The sequence below is a fragment of the Felis catus genome, chromosome A1 (assembly GCF_018350175.1).
Source record: "Felis catus isolate Fca126 chromosome A1, F.catus_Fca126_mat1.0, whole genome shotgun sequence".
NCBI classification, from domain to species: Eukaryota; Metazoa; Chordata; class Mammalia; order Carnivora; family Felidae; genus Felis; species Felis catus.
Genome location: NC_058368.1, coordinates 111291384 through 111305010, shown reverse-complemented (window position 1 = coordinate 111305010; position 13627 = coordinate 111291384). Strand labels below are relative to the sequence as shown.

Below are 13627 nucleotides of genomic sequence, written 5' to 3'. Positions count from 1 at the left end.
TTAAATCATATACTTGAATTTCTTGATTTTAAGTGAGAAAACGGAGACTCAGGAAACAAACTTAATCCTAGGTCACTAATCTTTTTGGAATCTAAACTGGAACCAGAACCCATGCATCTGATACCCAGCCCAGAGCTCTTTTCAAGATAATGCATTTCTAAATCCCCTTTAAGAGAATATAATCATGTGACAATTCTGATGGCCTTTTTAAGTTCACAATATGTTTACGTTAAGTTCAAAGCAATTCTATGTCCCAGAAAAAATTCTTTTAACTATTAGGACAGGTAAAAGAAGTAATTATAGTCCAGTATGTCTCCAATACATCACTTTTAACAAAATGCACTGGCTTCCCAAACAGATTTTGATTCTAAGTTCATTTTTTTAAGTATCGTAAGTAATAGTTTTAAGTAATCTCTACACCCAACATGGGGCTCGAACTCACAACCCCAAGACCATGAGTCACATGTTCCTCTGACTGAGCCAGCCAGGCACACCTAATTAACCATCTCTAAGTGTCTCATAACCCTCTTATTGTTTTTAGGACCAATGGTGGTGACACACATCCATTTATACAACTAATCTGGTCGAAGATGTCACTTTTCCATCTAGTTCTTACTCATATACATTTCGAGTCCTTGAAATTTCTGAAGTAAAAAATTCTTCATGATTCCCAACACTAAGAAACTACCATTTCTGTTTGACACTACTCAACAAACTTAAGCAAATAGTAAGGGAGATGCCAACTGGCTGAATAAAAAAAATGGCACTAACAGACACAGACATCTTATAGCCAACTCTTCCCTCTGAAATAAATTTGATAATGATCTATAATTATTAAAGCTTGGCATGTGTCAACCGACTGAATGGGGCTTTTTTTTTTTTTTTAAAAGACACAAAAGAAGTTAACACGTACAATTGAAGACCACTAGTGTCTTCCTAGGGATTGGGAGGAAGATGACAAATCCGAGGATGCTTTTTAATCTTCTTGATTCTAGATTCATTATGGAATCAGGAAGAACATGTGCTCATCATCTTATCCTAAGTCAGGGGATACACTTAAATTACTATACTTATTCTCTATTATTCTAGTTCAAAGTAAAATGACAAAAAATGAAGACTTTGGGAGTAATGAAAAAAAAAAGTGTATTTTTTAGCGGTGCCTGAGTCAGAGGGGCGTGCAACTCTTGATCTTGAAGTCATGAGCTCAAGCCCCACACTGGACATAGTGATTACTTAAATAAATAAAACTTTTTTTTTGAAAAAAAGATATATATGCTTTTAATTAATATATATCCTTTCACAAGGATTAATCAAATAGACCATACAAAAATCTTTAAGGAAATGTGATAACAAGCAAAATTAACACCTAATGTTTTATAACCTTCCAAATATGAGTTACCAAGTTAGTTAAAAGGGTATCTATGATAGTGGGTTGCATACCGCAGTCAATTTTCAAATTTCATTTTTATACATACTAATCATGCTGTTCTAGTTTGCTTTAAAACCTTAGTTGTAGAAAATGAAAACTCAAAAGTGAAAATTTCCAATTCTGAGTTTGGTAATAAAAAAATTTTCATAAGTAAAAATTAAAATAAATATCCTCATAAATACCTTCTAAGTTCACATGTATGAATGTTAATCACTTCCTCTATTACTCCATATTTAGGCTGAAGTAAAAATTAAGATACTCAACAAGATAAAATTGGCTACCTTATTCAGCTCTTATAAGTTAAAACGTGCAGACTTAACATTAGACAATTCAGTTTCTTTCATTTTATTTTTAAGACAGCTCCATTTCTCAGGACAGAACAACACAAATACAAGTCGCAGCCTTTGGGGCTGGCTGAGACCGTGTGCCTCTGCTCTCCTAAAAGCAGTAGCTCGGCTCCCAAAAGAGGAATTACAAATCTTAGAAGTTAGGGAAAGGTACAGACTAGGGATTCTAATCAAACAAGAAAAGTCAATTAGTGACCATGGTAGTATATTCTTCACATCAGTATTAATACAAACTCAACACTTTTAAATCAGGGAACCTGCCATTCCATTCCTAATCAAATGATTTTACAACCCTATAAAGTCAAAGAATGACATAAAGGTGTAAACTGATTTGCCTCTTTTAGAGACACTGCAATATAGATGAGAAGTTGCTTTTTTATAAGCTTCTCCTTCTGTGTTCTCCAAGCTTCATGGTACTTCAGAGCCCCAGTAATTGAGGAGTTCATGACAAAAGATAAAAGTGAAAAAGTAGACACAGAGATCTGTGAAAACTTCTCCCATTTTACTATAGGTATCCATCGATCGATTTATCACTTCAGCAGGAATTCCAGATAATAGAAGTGCAGCTGTTAGTACTGTTGTCTTTATCTTCTTTTCACCCTGTACACAGAAAGACTTAAATAAATCTTACAGCTTTCAGAAGACTACTTAAGCTCTATACATACATGATCAGTGCTGCTATTTTTGCCGAAATGATTCAAAACTATTACTGAAGTTTCAATACATCAATCAGTAATATATCAACCAACATTTACTAAGCATATAATGTGTAAAGCATATAATGCCTATCGCTAGGCAATAATGGGAAAGACACCATTCATGCTATCAAAAGTGAAAAAAAAAGCCTTAGAGGCAAGGCAAAAATAACAATTTAAGATATATACAACCGCACAAGACAAAAACAGGAAAAACATTACCACACAGGACATAAATAACTGCTAAATGAATGGCATGGATAATGTATAGCATAGTGGCTCAAAGAAGATAGAAATTAGTCCACGGTTATATGCATAAAGAAAGCACAGTGAAGATCTTATTTCAAAAGGAAGTGGAATTGGAAATTGAAAACAGGCCTTCAAGAATGAGCAAGATTTAGCTGGATAAAAATGAGAGGAGAAATCTCATTGTAAGGTAAGTCTCACGACAACAAAAGCCTGAAGAGTGACAGCCATACTAAAGGACAGAGTTATTCGTGACAGAATCATCACAACATTCTGTAGAGCCCTATCTGCCTTGCAAAGGAATTCACACTTGTTACGCATGCAGTAGGATATCATGGAAAATGTATCCCCTGATAAAATTTTCTCATCTAATTTTTAGATTCAAGGCTGAATTTTTTTTTTAAAGAGTACTATTATCTTTTTTTTTTTTTATCTTAATTTTTGAGAGAGAGAGTGAGAGAGAGAGAGAGAGGTCAGGGGAGGAGCAGAGAGAGAGGGAGACATAGAATTCGAAGCAGACTCCAGGCTCTGCACTGTCAGCACAAAGGCCAATGCAGGGCTCCAACTCACAAACCATGATATCATGACATGAGCCGAAGTCGGATGCTTAACCAACTGAGCCACCCAGGCGACCCAAGGCTGAATTTTTATTTATCAATTTGGTTATCAACAAACCCAGTCACATGATTAAAAAAACTTTTTAAATATAAAAAGCAAAGGTTACCCAAGAGAAAATAGAGCCTATGTCTACAAAAGGATTCACAGAAAATGTCAGCTGCTTTAGACATAATAACCAAAAATTGGAAACAAGATGACCATCAAGAGGAGATGAGATCAACAAATGCACACAGTCATACAATGGAATATTACTAAGAAAAAAAAAGGGGGTGTGGATGGCCTGATACACTCAAAAACATGGATGAAACTCAAAATTATGCAGGATAAAAGAAGCCTTGCACAAAAAAGTATGTACAAGAATGATTCCACATATATGAAATACTAAAACAGGAGCAGCGGGCTGGCTCTTGATCTCGGGGTTTTGAGTTTGAGCCCCACGCTGGGTATAGAGATTACTCAAAAATAAAATACTTAGGGGCACCTGGGTCGTGTTAAGCATTCGGTTAAGCATCCGACTCTTGATCTCAGTGCAGGTCATGATCTCCTACTTCATAAGCTGGAGCCTCACAAAAGGCTCTGCACTGATGAGGCAGAGCCTGCTTGGGATTCTCTGTCTCTCTTCTCTCTGCCCCTTCCCCACTTGTGCGCACTCTCTCTCTCAAAATAAATAAACAAAAAAAATTTTTTTTAATAAATGAAATCTTAAAAAAAAAGGAAAGAAAGAAGTACTAAAATAGGCAAAAACTAATCTATGGTGGGAAAAAAACAATCAGACCCTCCGGGTGTAAGGGGCTGAAAGCTGACTGAAAAGGGACACAGTGGAAATTCTTAACAGTCATGTTCTAAACCTTTAAAGGGTTTGGGACTCACAGGCTGACAAAACTCACTAAAGATTTGAGCATTTTACTGTGTGAAAATTTTACCTTAATGAAAACAAGAATAACCATAAACAACCACTGAATTGTAGTTAATGACACCTGACCAGAACATGTAGGGGTAAAGCATACTGATGTCAACATCTACAACATACTTTGAAACTCATCAAGGAAAAAAAAAAGATGGACTGAAAATGGATAAACTGCATAAATCATGATAATATAACAAAATGTTACTTGTAGAATTTAGGTAATAAGTAGAAATGGGCGCTCACTGTACAATTCTTTAAACATTTCTGTTTAAAAACTGTTCCAGGGGTGCCTGGATGGCTCAGTCGGTTGAGCATCTGACTTTGGCTCAGGTCACGATCTCACAGCTTGTGAGTTCAAGCCTGGCATTGGGCCCTGTGCTGACAGCTCAGAGCCCGGAACCTGCTTCAGATTCTGTGTCTCCCTCTCTCTCTGCCCCAAACCACTGACATTCTGTCTCTGTCTCTCTCAAAAATAAACATTAAAAAAAGAATTTTTTCTTAAGTGTTCCTACAAGGGGCACCTGGCTGGCTCAGTCGGTAGAGCATGTTATTCTGGATCTCGGGGTTGTAAATTCAAGCCCCATGCTGGGTGTAGAGGTTACTTAAAAATAAAATCTCTAAAAAAAAAAAAAAGGTGCCTGGGTGGCTCAGTTGGTTAAGCTCTTGGTTTTAGCTCACATCATGATCTCATGGTTCGTGGCTTTGGCCCTGTGACAGGCTCTGTGCTGGCAGCATGGAGCTTGCTTGGGATTTTCTGTCTCCCTCTCTCTCTGCCCTTCCCCCACTCACTTCTGTTCACATGCACTCTCTCTCTCTCAAAAATAAGTGATAAACATGTAAAAAAAAAAAAAAAAAAAGGAAAGAAAGAAAGAAAGAAAGAAGGAAGGGAGGGAGGGAGGGAGGGAAAGAAAAGAAAATGAAACAAAGGGGTACCTGGCTGGCTCAGCTGCTAATGCATGTGACTCTAGATCTCAGGGTGGTAAGTTCAACCCCATGTAGGTGTGGAGATTACTTAAAAAAATTGTTTTTTATCTTAAAAAGAAAAGTTACAGGGGCACCTGGGTGGTTCAGTTGGTTAAGTGTCCAACTCTTGATTTTAGGATCTCATGGTTTATGAGATCGAGCCTGGAGTCGGGCTCTGCACTGACAGCTTGGAGCTGCTTGGGATTCTCTTTCTCTCTCTCTCTCAAAATAAATACACTTAAAAAAAAAAAAAAGACACATCCATAAAAAAATGTTTTGTTGAGAGAAAAGTACAAAGTATACAGTAATCTTCCTTCCTTTTCTCTCCCCCATTTACCTAGTAACCCCCACACATTCCTATCACAAATAACTGCTGTTAATAGTTTCATGTAATATTTTTCCAGAGTTTATGGGATTCCTGGCTGGCTCAGATTGTGCGAATCTTGTTATCAGGGTTGTAGGTTTGAGCCCTGTGTTGGGTATAGAGATTACTTAAAACTAAAATCTTAAAAAAAAAAAAAAAAAAAAATCACAAAACTTCCAGTTTCTTCACATATACACAAGCAAAATCAAATATATATTATTCTCCTTTTTACGAAAAAAGCAATATACTATAGATCCTATGCTGCATTTTGTTTTCTTCTTAGTATTTCTTGGCGAGCTTACTATTATCTATACATCAGAGCTTCATCATTCTGAATGGATATGCCATAATTTAGTGAGTCATTTTATTTTTTTTTAATATTTAAAACATTTTTGGGGTGCTTGGGTGGTTCAGTCGGTTGAGCGACCGACTTCAGCTCAGGTCATGATCTCACAGTTTGTGAGTTCAAGCCCCGCATCGGGCTCTGTGCTGACAACTCAGAGCCTGGAGCCTGCTTGGGATTCTGTGCCTCCCTCTCTCTCTGCCCCTCCCCCACTCATGTTCTGTCTCTCAGAAATAAACATTAAAAAAAAAATTTTTTTTTTCAACGTTTATTTATTTTTGGGACAGAGAGAGACAGAACATGAACGGGGGAGGGGCAGAGAGAGAGGGAGACACAGAATTGGAAACAAGCTCCAGGCTCTGAGCTATCAGCCCAGAGCCCGACGGGGGGCTCGAACTCACGGACCGCGAGATCATGACCTGGCTGAAGTCGGACGCTTAACCGACTGCGCCACCCAGGCGCCCCAAAATTTTTTTTTTTAAAGAACATTTTTATTTTAAGTAGACACCACACCCAACATGAGGCTCAAACTCTCGGCCCAGAGATTAAGAGTCATATACTCTATTGACAGAGCCAGCCAGGCGCCCCTAATAGGTCATTTATTAGTAGACATCTTCGTTGTTTCCAAACTTTGCTATTGTAAAACTATAATCAGTGTTTAAAGAATTAATTTCTAAACAGACACTTTAATTACTTTTCTTGGGGGGGAGAGGTCAATAAATATACATCTATATAATCAAAAAAACTAAATAAATTTTAAAATAAAATTACATTTCTTTCTTCTCTCTCTTACTTTATACATATGGCCTATTTGACTCTTCATAAATACAAATGTTTCAAACCCCATTCAAAATACACATGAGGGGGTGCCTAAGTGGCTCAGTTGGTTAAGCTACCAACTTCTGCTCAGGGCATGATCTCGCATTTCGTTGAGTTCCAGCCCCAAGTCAGGCTCTGTACTGACAGCTCAGAGCCTGGAGTCTGCTTTGGATTCTGTGTGTGTGTCTCTCTCCCCCCCCCCCCCCCCCCCCCCACTCATGCTCTGTCTCCCTCTCTCTCTCTCAAAAAATAAACACAAATAATAAATAATAATAACAAATAACTAAGCAAATGACCAAGTACCTGTTTTTCAGTAAAAAACTCATACAAAACTCAATCACATAAGTGAGGTTATTTTCTCCACCACTCAAGTCCCATAAAACTGTGTATACATTTGTAAGTAAGCCAACTAGGTAAACATGAACACTCTACATGATTCTGTAATGCAGTTTTGGCCAAATATTTCTTGAAAATACCAGGCCCTTGACATTAAGATAAACAGCACTGCAGTTAAGCATCTAGAAAGGAGCACAGTAAGATAAATGGCCCCCTCTTAAAATTAATTTCCTTTATTACAGACAATGCATCACTACATTCACTAAGTAATTAAACTCAATACTTTCTCAGACAAGTACTATTCAAATTCTGTAGTTAAGTTTTTCCACCAGTCTATGGTAGATCGACATATTTGTAAAATATGATAAAAATGTTATGGCAATTTCAAATTGCTAACAAGTTTCTAATCACTCCCTCCTGAACTTAACTCATTATAAATAGAAAAGAAAGTTTTAAGATCAGCATTGGTGGGACAATGACACTCTTAGTAACACTGATTCAGACCATGAGTATGACTAATTTTTTTTAAGCTCTTAGAATTATCTAATCATTAATCGGTCTAAACACATCACCCCAATTTAGAAAAAATTTTAATTTACCTTAGGAAAGTATTTGTATAGTCCCATGTATGCAAGTTGTAAAGTAAGAAACGGAGCAAATATGGACTGTGAAGACAGAAGATAAAGTTATGTATTTCCAACATTATCATTCAAATCACAACAAATCAAACTAAACTAACAGCAGCTGTAAAATTCCAAGCAAAAACATGGCAAAAAAAAAAAAAAAAAAAACAACAACAACAACTTAATTTTAGTGGCTGAGAGCAGTCTTGTTTCTGCAGAAGGGTGAAAAAACTAAAGGGACTAGATTTCCTTATTATAAAACTTATAATTAAGTTTATAAATAAGTTTATAATTAAGCTTATAATTAAGTCCTTATTAAAAAACATGCTTCTCAAGTCACATTATTTTGATGTCCCCCAAAATGTCTTCTCTCACAAAAATTTACTCTTTAAATGATTTAGAGTATTCAATGGTGATAGATGTGTAACACATTATGCAGTAACATCTCTCTCACCGAGAAGTAACTAACTGACAATTTCGAAGCACACATAAAGGCCCAGTACTCAAAAGATAACATGCATTCCCAGACTCTGGGGCAAGAAGTTGACTTATTAACTCTATGTCTGACATCCAAATGACAAGCTTTTCTTGTTATAGATAAAATGGCATGGTTTTCTTGCTTCTCACACAATATAATCAGAAAGATCAAAACAATAATTAATTTACATTTATTCCTAAACGTAAAAATATTATGGAGTGAACAAGCAAACAAACATCACCAGATGGAAGTACTTAGAAAGAGCAGCTGAAAATCTCATAGCAAAAAAACCCCAGAAAACCAAAAAAACCTCACACAAAAATGAGGCATAAAAATAGGACCTAACTTTCAAATCATAAAAACACAGAGCCCTCTCAATAAGAGAAAGCAGCTACACATCTCACTAAATGCTGAAAGCTAGGACAATTTAACATCAGAAAAAAGTCTGTACAACAGATTCTCACTTAAGAAAAAATGCATAAAACTGATTTTAAGAAAGGTTTTTGCCGAGTAACCTAAACTTTCATAATCTGAAAAATTTGCTTATGTACCTGGTACCTGGTAGATATTCTTTAAATGTCTAGTGAATGGAAATACTTCGAAGAGCAAGACACTAAACTATGAGCTATGGCTTTCTTCAATTCTCCCGGCACGTTCTGGTAAAATAAAGACGAACTGCCATTATGATGATACTACCACATTATAAAATGCTGAGGTGCTTTCTGAACGACAGGAAAATTATGTGGTTCAGGATTATATTAAATTAAAGCTCCTGTTCAGGACCACAGCAACTGCATTTTAAGGTTTCAAATTATTTGAAAAGTGGTAATTAATCTATAGTACACGTAGATACTTTACCCTTTGGCTTTGGAAAGCAACTGCCCAGCTGTCACTTAGCGATGTGACCTTGGGCAAATGACTTAACCCCTGAGGCTTCATTCCTTCATCTATAAAACACAGAGTCCAATGATACCTAGTTCAGGAGGATGAGGTTAAATGAATTAATACATGTAAAGCACTTAGAATGCTGCCTAGAATACAGAAAGAGTTAAGCAATTATTACTGGGCTCTGTATTTAACCAGGACATTTCATCTATATCTAGGTGAACAGCAGTTTATACTATATCCCCAAACAGCCACATGAATCTGGTAAACAGTAATATTGGCAATCAGTCCCACAGATTAATAGTCCTCATCACATAACCAATTTGCATTTTCCATTATGTTTCTTACCAAGTACTTGCAAACAAAAGCTCTGACTCCAAAGGCAAGAAGAGCACATCCCACCAATCTAAATATTCGAAAAGAGTCAAATTCTTCTGCTGTATTTCCATCTTCTTGATTGGGTTTCTCACTAATCAGCTGTTTCCGTAGCTTCATTGCTTCTTCAAATCTGGAGAGATACTGTTCGAGGCCATGGCGAGAACCCCTCTGGACAGTGTCTGCTGTCAGGTCCCCTCTGTTCCGCTGCCGGAGCTCAAGGTTTACATCATTACTGCACTCAGGTGGTTTAATGAAAGAGTCCAATCTGTCTCCCAGCTGAGTCCCCTTTACCTCGGCCACATCACTTTGCTGGTCAGTAGTTCCTGTACCAACCGAATCGCCCAGCACTACTCGCTTTGAAACTGAAGGGATGGTGAGAGAGTTCAGTTTGTCACTGTCCTGCTTTGATTTTGTTTGACCTTCTTCTTCTGAGAAGAGAAATTTAGAAGCCTTATGTAGTGTATACTGGCAAACACTTTTCACGTTAAGATTAAAAAATATGCTGCTACTGGTAGAACTCTGCAGTCTCTGAATCTAAATACTGGTTCCGCACGAAAAAATAAACTAGTTCCTTCCTCTACACGCTCAAAATACATCACTCCAGAAGAGTTTTCCTGCAAAGGACATAATCCAAATTTGGGGAGTAGAAGACTAGTAGACAAATTGGGAAAGATGGTCATGGATGGAGCAAGCCAAAAAGACCAGGTTTTCATGGATAATATATCCCAGAAGTATGACTGCACTGCCTGCTCTAGCCTATCTGGTTAAAAATATAAAATGATTAAAGCTCTTTAAAACCTGTATTTTAATATTACAATTCTGAATCCAGAGTCCTGTCAGCATAGGGTGTGGCATATCCTACAGCTACTGTTTACGTAATCCTCCCACTGTAGTGCTGGAGCCATTAGTAGGTACTTAAGCAGTTTTAGGATGCTTTTCGGGTTTAAATACAAAATAAAGCCTTTAGTGACAGAATGTTCAAAGCAAAAGAACAAAATACAGAATGTACCTCGAGAAGGATAACAAATACATGTCTTGGGAAAGAATAAATACCCTGCTTTTAATTATTAAAGGGAGAAATGTGTTTTCTAGCTGCTGTTCTAGATGAATTTGAAAAAGCGCTTCTTACCTTTCCTAGTAGTTCTGGCTGCAAACCTGTGAACTATCTAAAAGTTCAGAGCTGTCCATCTAAAGCCCCGCAGAAATCACAAAGATTTAAGTAGCTTGCGAACAGTGACTAAGCGTCAATTACTACAGGCACTGAATGGAAACTTAGAGAGCACTAGCTCATATTAAGTGTTCCATAAATAATCACATGAAAAAAATTTTTTAGGAACTCATTGTACATGCATTGGGGGAGAAATGAGGAACTCTCTTTAGGGTTAAATGCAGTTCCTGACATCAATCTCAGCACACTAAAAGAGAAGACCTCTGGTGGGCACGGCCCACTTGTTAGGGTACAAAGAATGGTCGCTCCAAATTTATTCTCCTGTTGTTGAAAGCCTGCAGATGACAGTGTTGAGGGCACTGAACACAGACACTACGATAAGACCGTAAGGGTCCTAGATCCACGTAGGAAGGACTAGGGGGGCAGTTCAGTAAGCACAAGCTCCCCTGTGCCGACAGAGTAACAGCGAAAAGCAAAAGAAGGAAGATAGATACTAGGGAAGGCACTAGAAGGGAAAGCATCTGGAACGGAAAGAAAGCCAAGTATTCTTCCTGAAGGGCACAAGAGAGCAATGTAACCGGGGCGGAAAATGTGCGCCCTTCAAAAGAGGGGAGGGCGTGGGGAAAGAAGGGGAACAAGGGGCTGTCTAGCATAACTGGGCAGAGGGCACCATGCCATTGGGCTCAGGAGCCAAGGTTTCACAACCTGGGGCGGGAACAGGGAAAATCTGAGAGCGAAACCTACGGAAAACTGAAGACAGGTACTAGAAACGTCCAGAGATTAAGAAGTGAGAACTTGAGACATCACCTAAAAAGCAGGGACAGAGGGGAGGTCAGAGAGCAGAGCTTTGTCAAAAAGATCAGCGGGGCGTTGGAGAGAAAGCAAGAACGATCCTCAAGACTCAAAGAGGTGGGCGGGAGCTGAAGGGAGATGGGAGGTTCTCACCTGCGCCACTCCCGGGCCTGTGAAAGCCCATGATCCGGTTGATGCGCTGTTCCGAGTTCATAAGCAGCTTCCTCCGCCGCAGCTCGGCCCGACGCTGGGAAGCCGACAGGCCTGAGCCCGCTGGAGCCCCCGGCCGGTCCCCGCTATCTGTCGCTACGGTCACAGGCTCCATCTTCCCCTCCATAGGTAGGGAAGGATGAAGGTGGTGCTGCAGGTAGCAGAGGCAGCGCAGATGACTTCAGGCCAGGCCGCAGGGCGCGAGCCCCCCGCCTCCCCCGCCGTAGGCCCGCCCCTCCAGAACGCCAAGCCGGAGAGGCTGGCTAAGCATGCGCGCCGCCCGACCGGACAAAGCGCGAGTCTCGCGCCACCATTTTGAATGAGGGCAGAGTGGGCCGCCCTGGTTCCTCCTGCCTGTTTTAACTACCAATGTTCCTCTCCTCCGTCGACAGGGTTCTCTGCTCTTCACGAGGACATGAAGAAAAGCGAACCCCCAAACTAACGAGCGGTAAAGGAATACAGATGAGGCCCATACGTAGCTTAGGCTTGTGCCCAAAAGCAAAATGGAGGTTGCTGCGGCAGGCACTTGTTTCCAATGACCTTCTGCGACCTCGCTAATAGATTACGGAAATACGTAACTCGAGGAGCGACGCTTTGGGGAGAGTTGCTTTTAGGTTTTGTTTTTGTGGCTGAGACTTTCTCCTTAATGGTCTTTTTTCCCCAAGTATATACCTGTCGTGTTCCAGGCCTTGTTCACATCTTCCTTCAAGGCTTGCCTAGTGATGCTTGTCCTGTCCATTCTGTTTAAATTGCCACCCTTCTCAACACTCCGTAACGTTCTCCTTTTTGTTTTTTCTTAACACTTGTAACCGATTCGCAAGATAAATGTACTTACTTTGTTTATGTCTGTTTCTCACCAGCTAGAATGTAGGCTCCAGCATTGTATATTGTTCGCAACTGCAACTCCTGGAACAATGTGAGCGCTCAGCGGGGCCCGCTTAAAGCCTTAAAGCAGTGTTGAGGTCCACAATAGTATTAGGAGCCTGAGAAAATGTTTTAATTTTAATTTATTTTAAAGTCAGAAGAAAAGCATAATAATTAATATATAATAATCTGACCTGGATTATAGTCATCCTTTGCTAACACAGTCCTAAAATACGATTTAATAATGCCTGTATGGAGGAAGGAGCCCATGAAAGAAAAGTGTGTAGGGCATACAAAAGTCATAACGCAGCCCTGCATTTGGTATGCAGCTGTTAATCATAAAGATAAAGTGAATGAGTAAAAGAACGAAGGAATCGAATCATCCGTCAACGCTTGCTGAGGAGGCCTTGTGGCCGATTCGCACCTGAGGCTCCAGAGGGTGAGGCTATCTAGTGGGTCCCCTGCAATGAAACCAGAATGAGTCAAACTCATAGTCAAAATTAGGAAGCAGGTGAAATCCTCCCTAAACAGAAAGTAATGAAATACTGTATTTAACCATTAGTCACCTGACTCTGTTCCAAACAGATAAGAAGTTTAAGAAAAAAAGTGTAAAAAAAAATCTAACAATTTATCTTTTGGATTCAATAACATGAGGAGCTGAGATATAAACACGGATTTTGGGGTGTTTGGGCAGCTGAGTGGGTTAAGCATGGGACTCTTTTGGTTTTTGTTTGCTTGTTTGTTTTTTGAGACAGAGCGCAAGCACTCAAGCCGGGAAGATAAGAGAAAGAAGGAGACAGAAACTGGAAACTGAAGCAGATTCCAGGCTCTTGAACTGTCAGCAGAGAGCCCAACACAGGGCTCAAACTCAGGAAGCACAAAATCATGACCAGAGCCAAAGTTCTAGGCTTAACCAACTGAGCCACCCAGGTGCCCTAGGACTCTTGCTTTCAGCTCAAGTTGTGATCTCATGGTTCTGGAGATTGAACCCCCTCCTTGGGCTCTGTGCTCACTTCGCAAAGCCTGCTTGGGATTCTCTCTGTCCCTCTCTGCCCCTCCCCTGCTGGCATCCATGCTCTCTTTCTCTCTCAAAATAAATAAACATTTATTTATTTGTTTGTTTGTTTGTTTGTTTAGAAATAGGGGTGCCTGGGTGGCTTAG

At 39.4% G+C, this 13627-nt stretch overlaps 1 protein-coding gene across 1 annotated transcript; it reads right to left on the bottom strand.

The window, feature by feature from the left end:
• Window positions 1-1758: 1758 nt before the first annotated feature.
• On the bottom strand, window positions 1759-11840 carry CAMLG (calcium modulating ligand). The gene is made up of 4 exons (XM_003980774.3): window positions 11545-11840; window positions 9402-9859; window positions 7667-7732; window positions 1759-2376 (listed from the first exon to the last, which is right to left on the bottom strand). Exons 1-4 carry the CDS (start codon window positions 11726-11728, stop codon window positions 2185-2187), a joined length of 900 nt encoding a protein of 299 aa, XP_003980823.1. The 5' UTR covers window positions 11729-11840; the 3' UTR covers window positions 1759-2184.
• Window positions 11841-13627: the final 1787 nt, after the last annotated feature.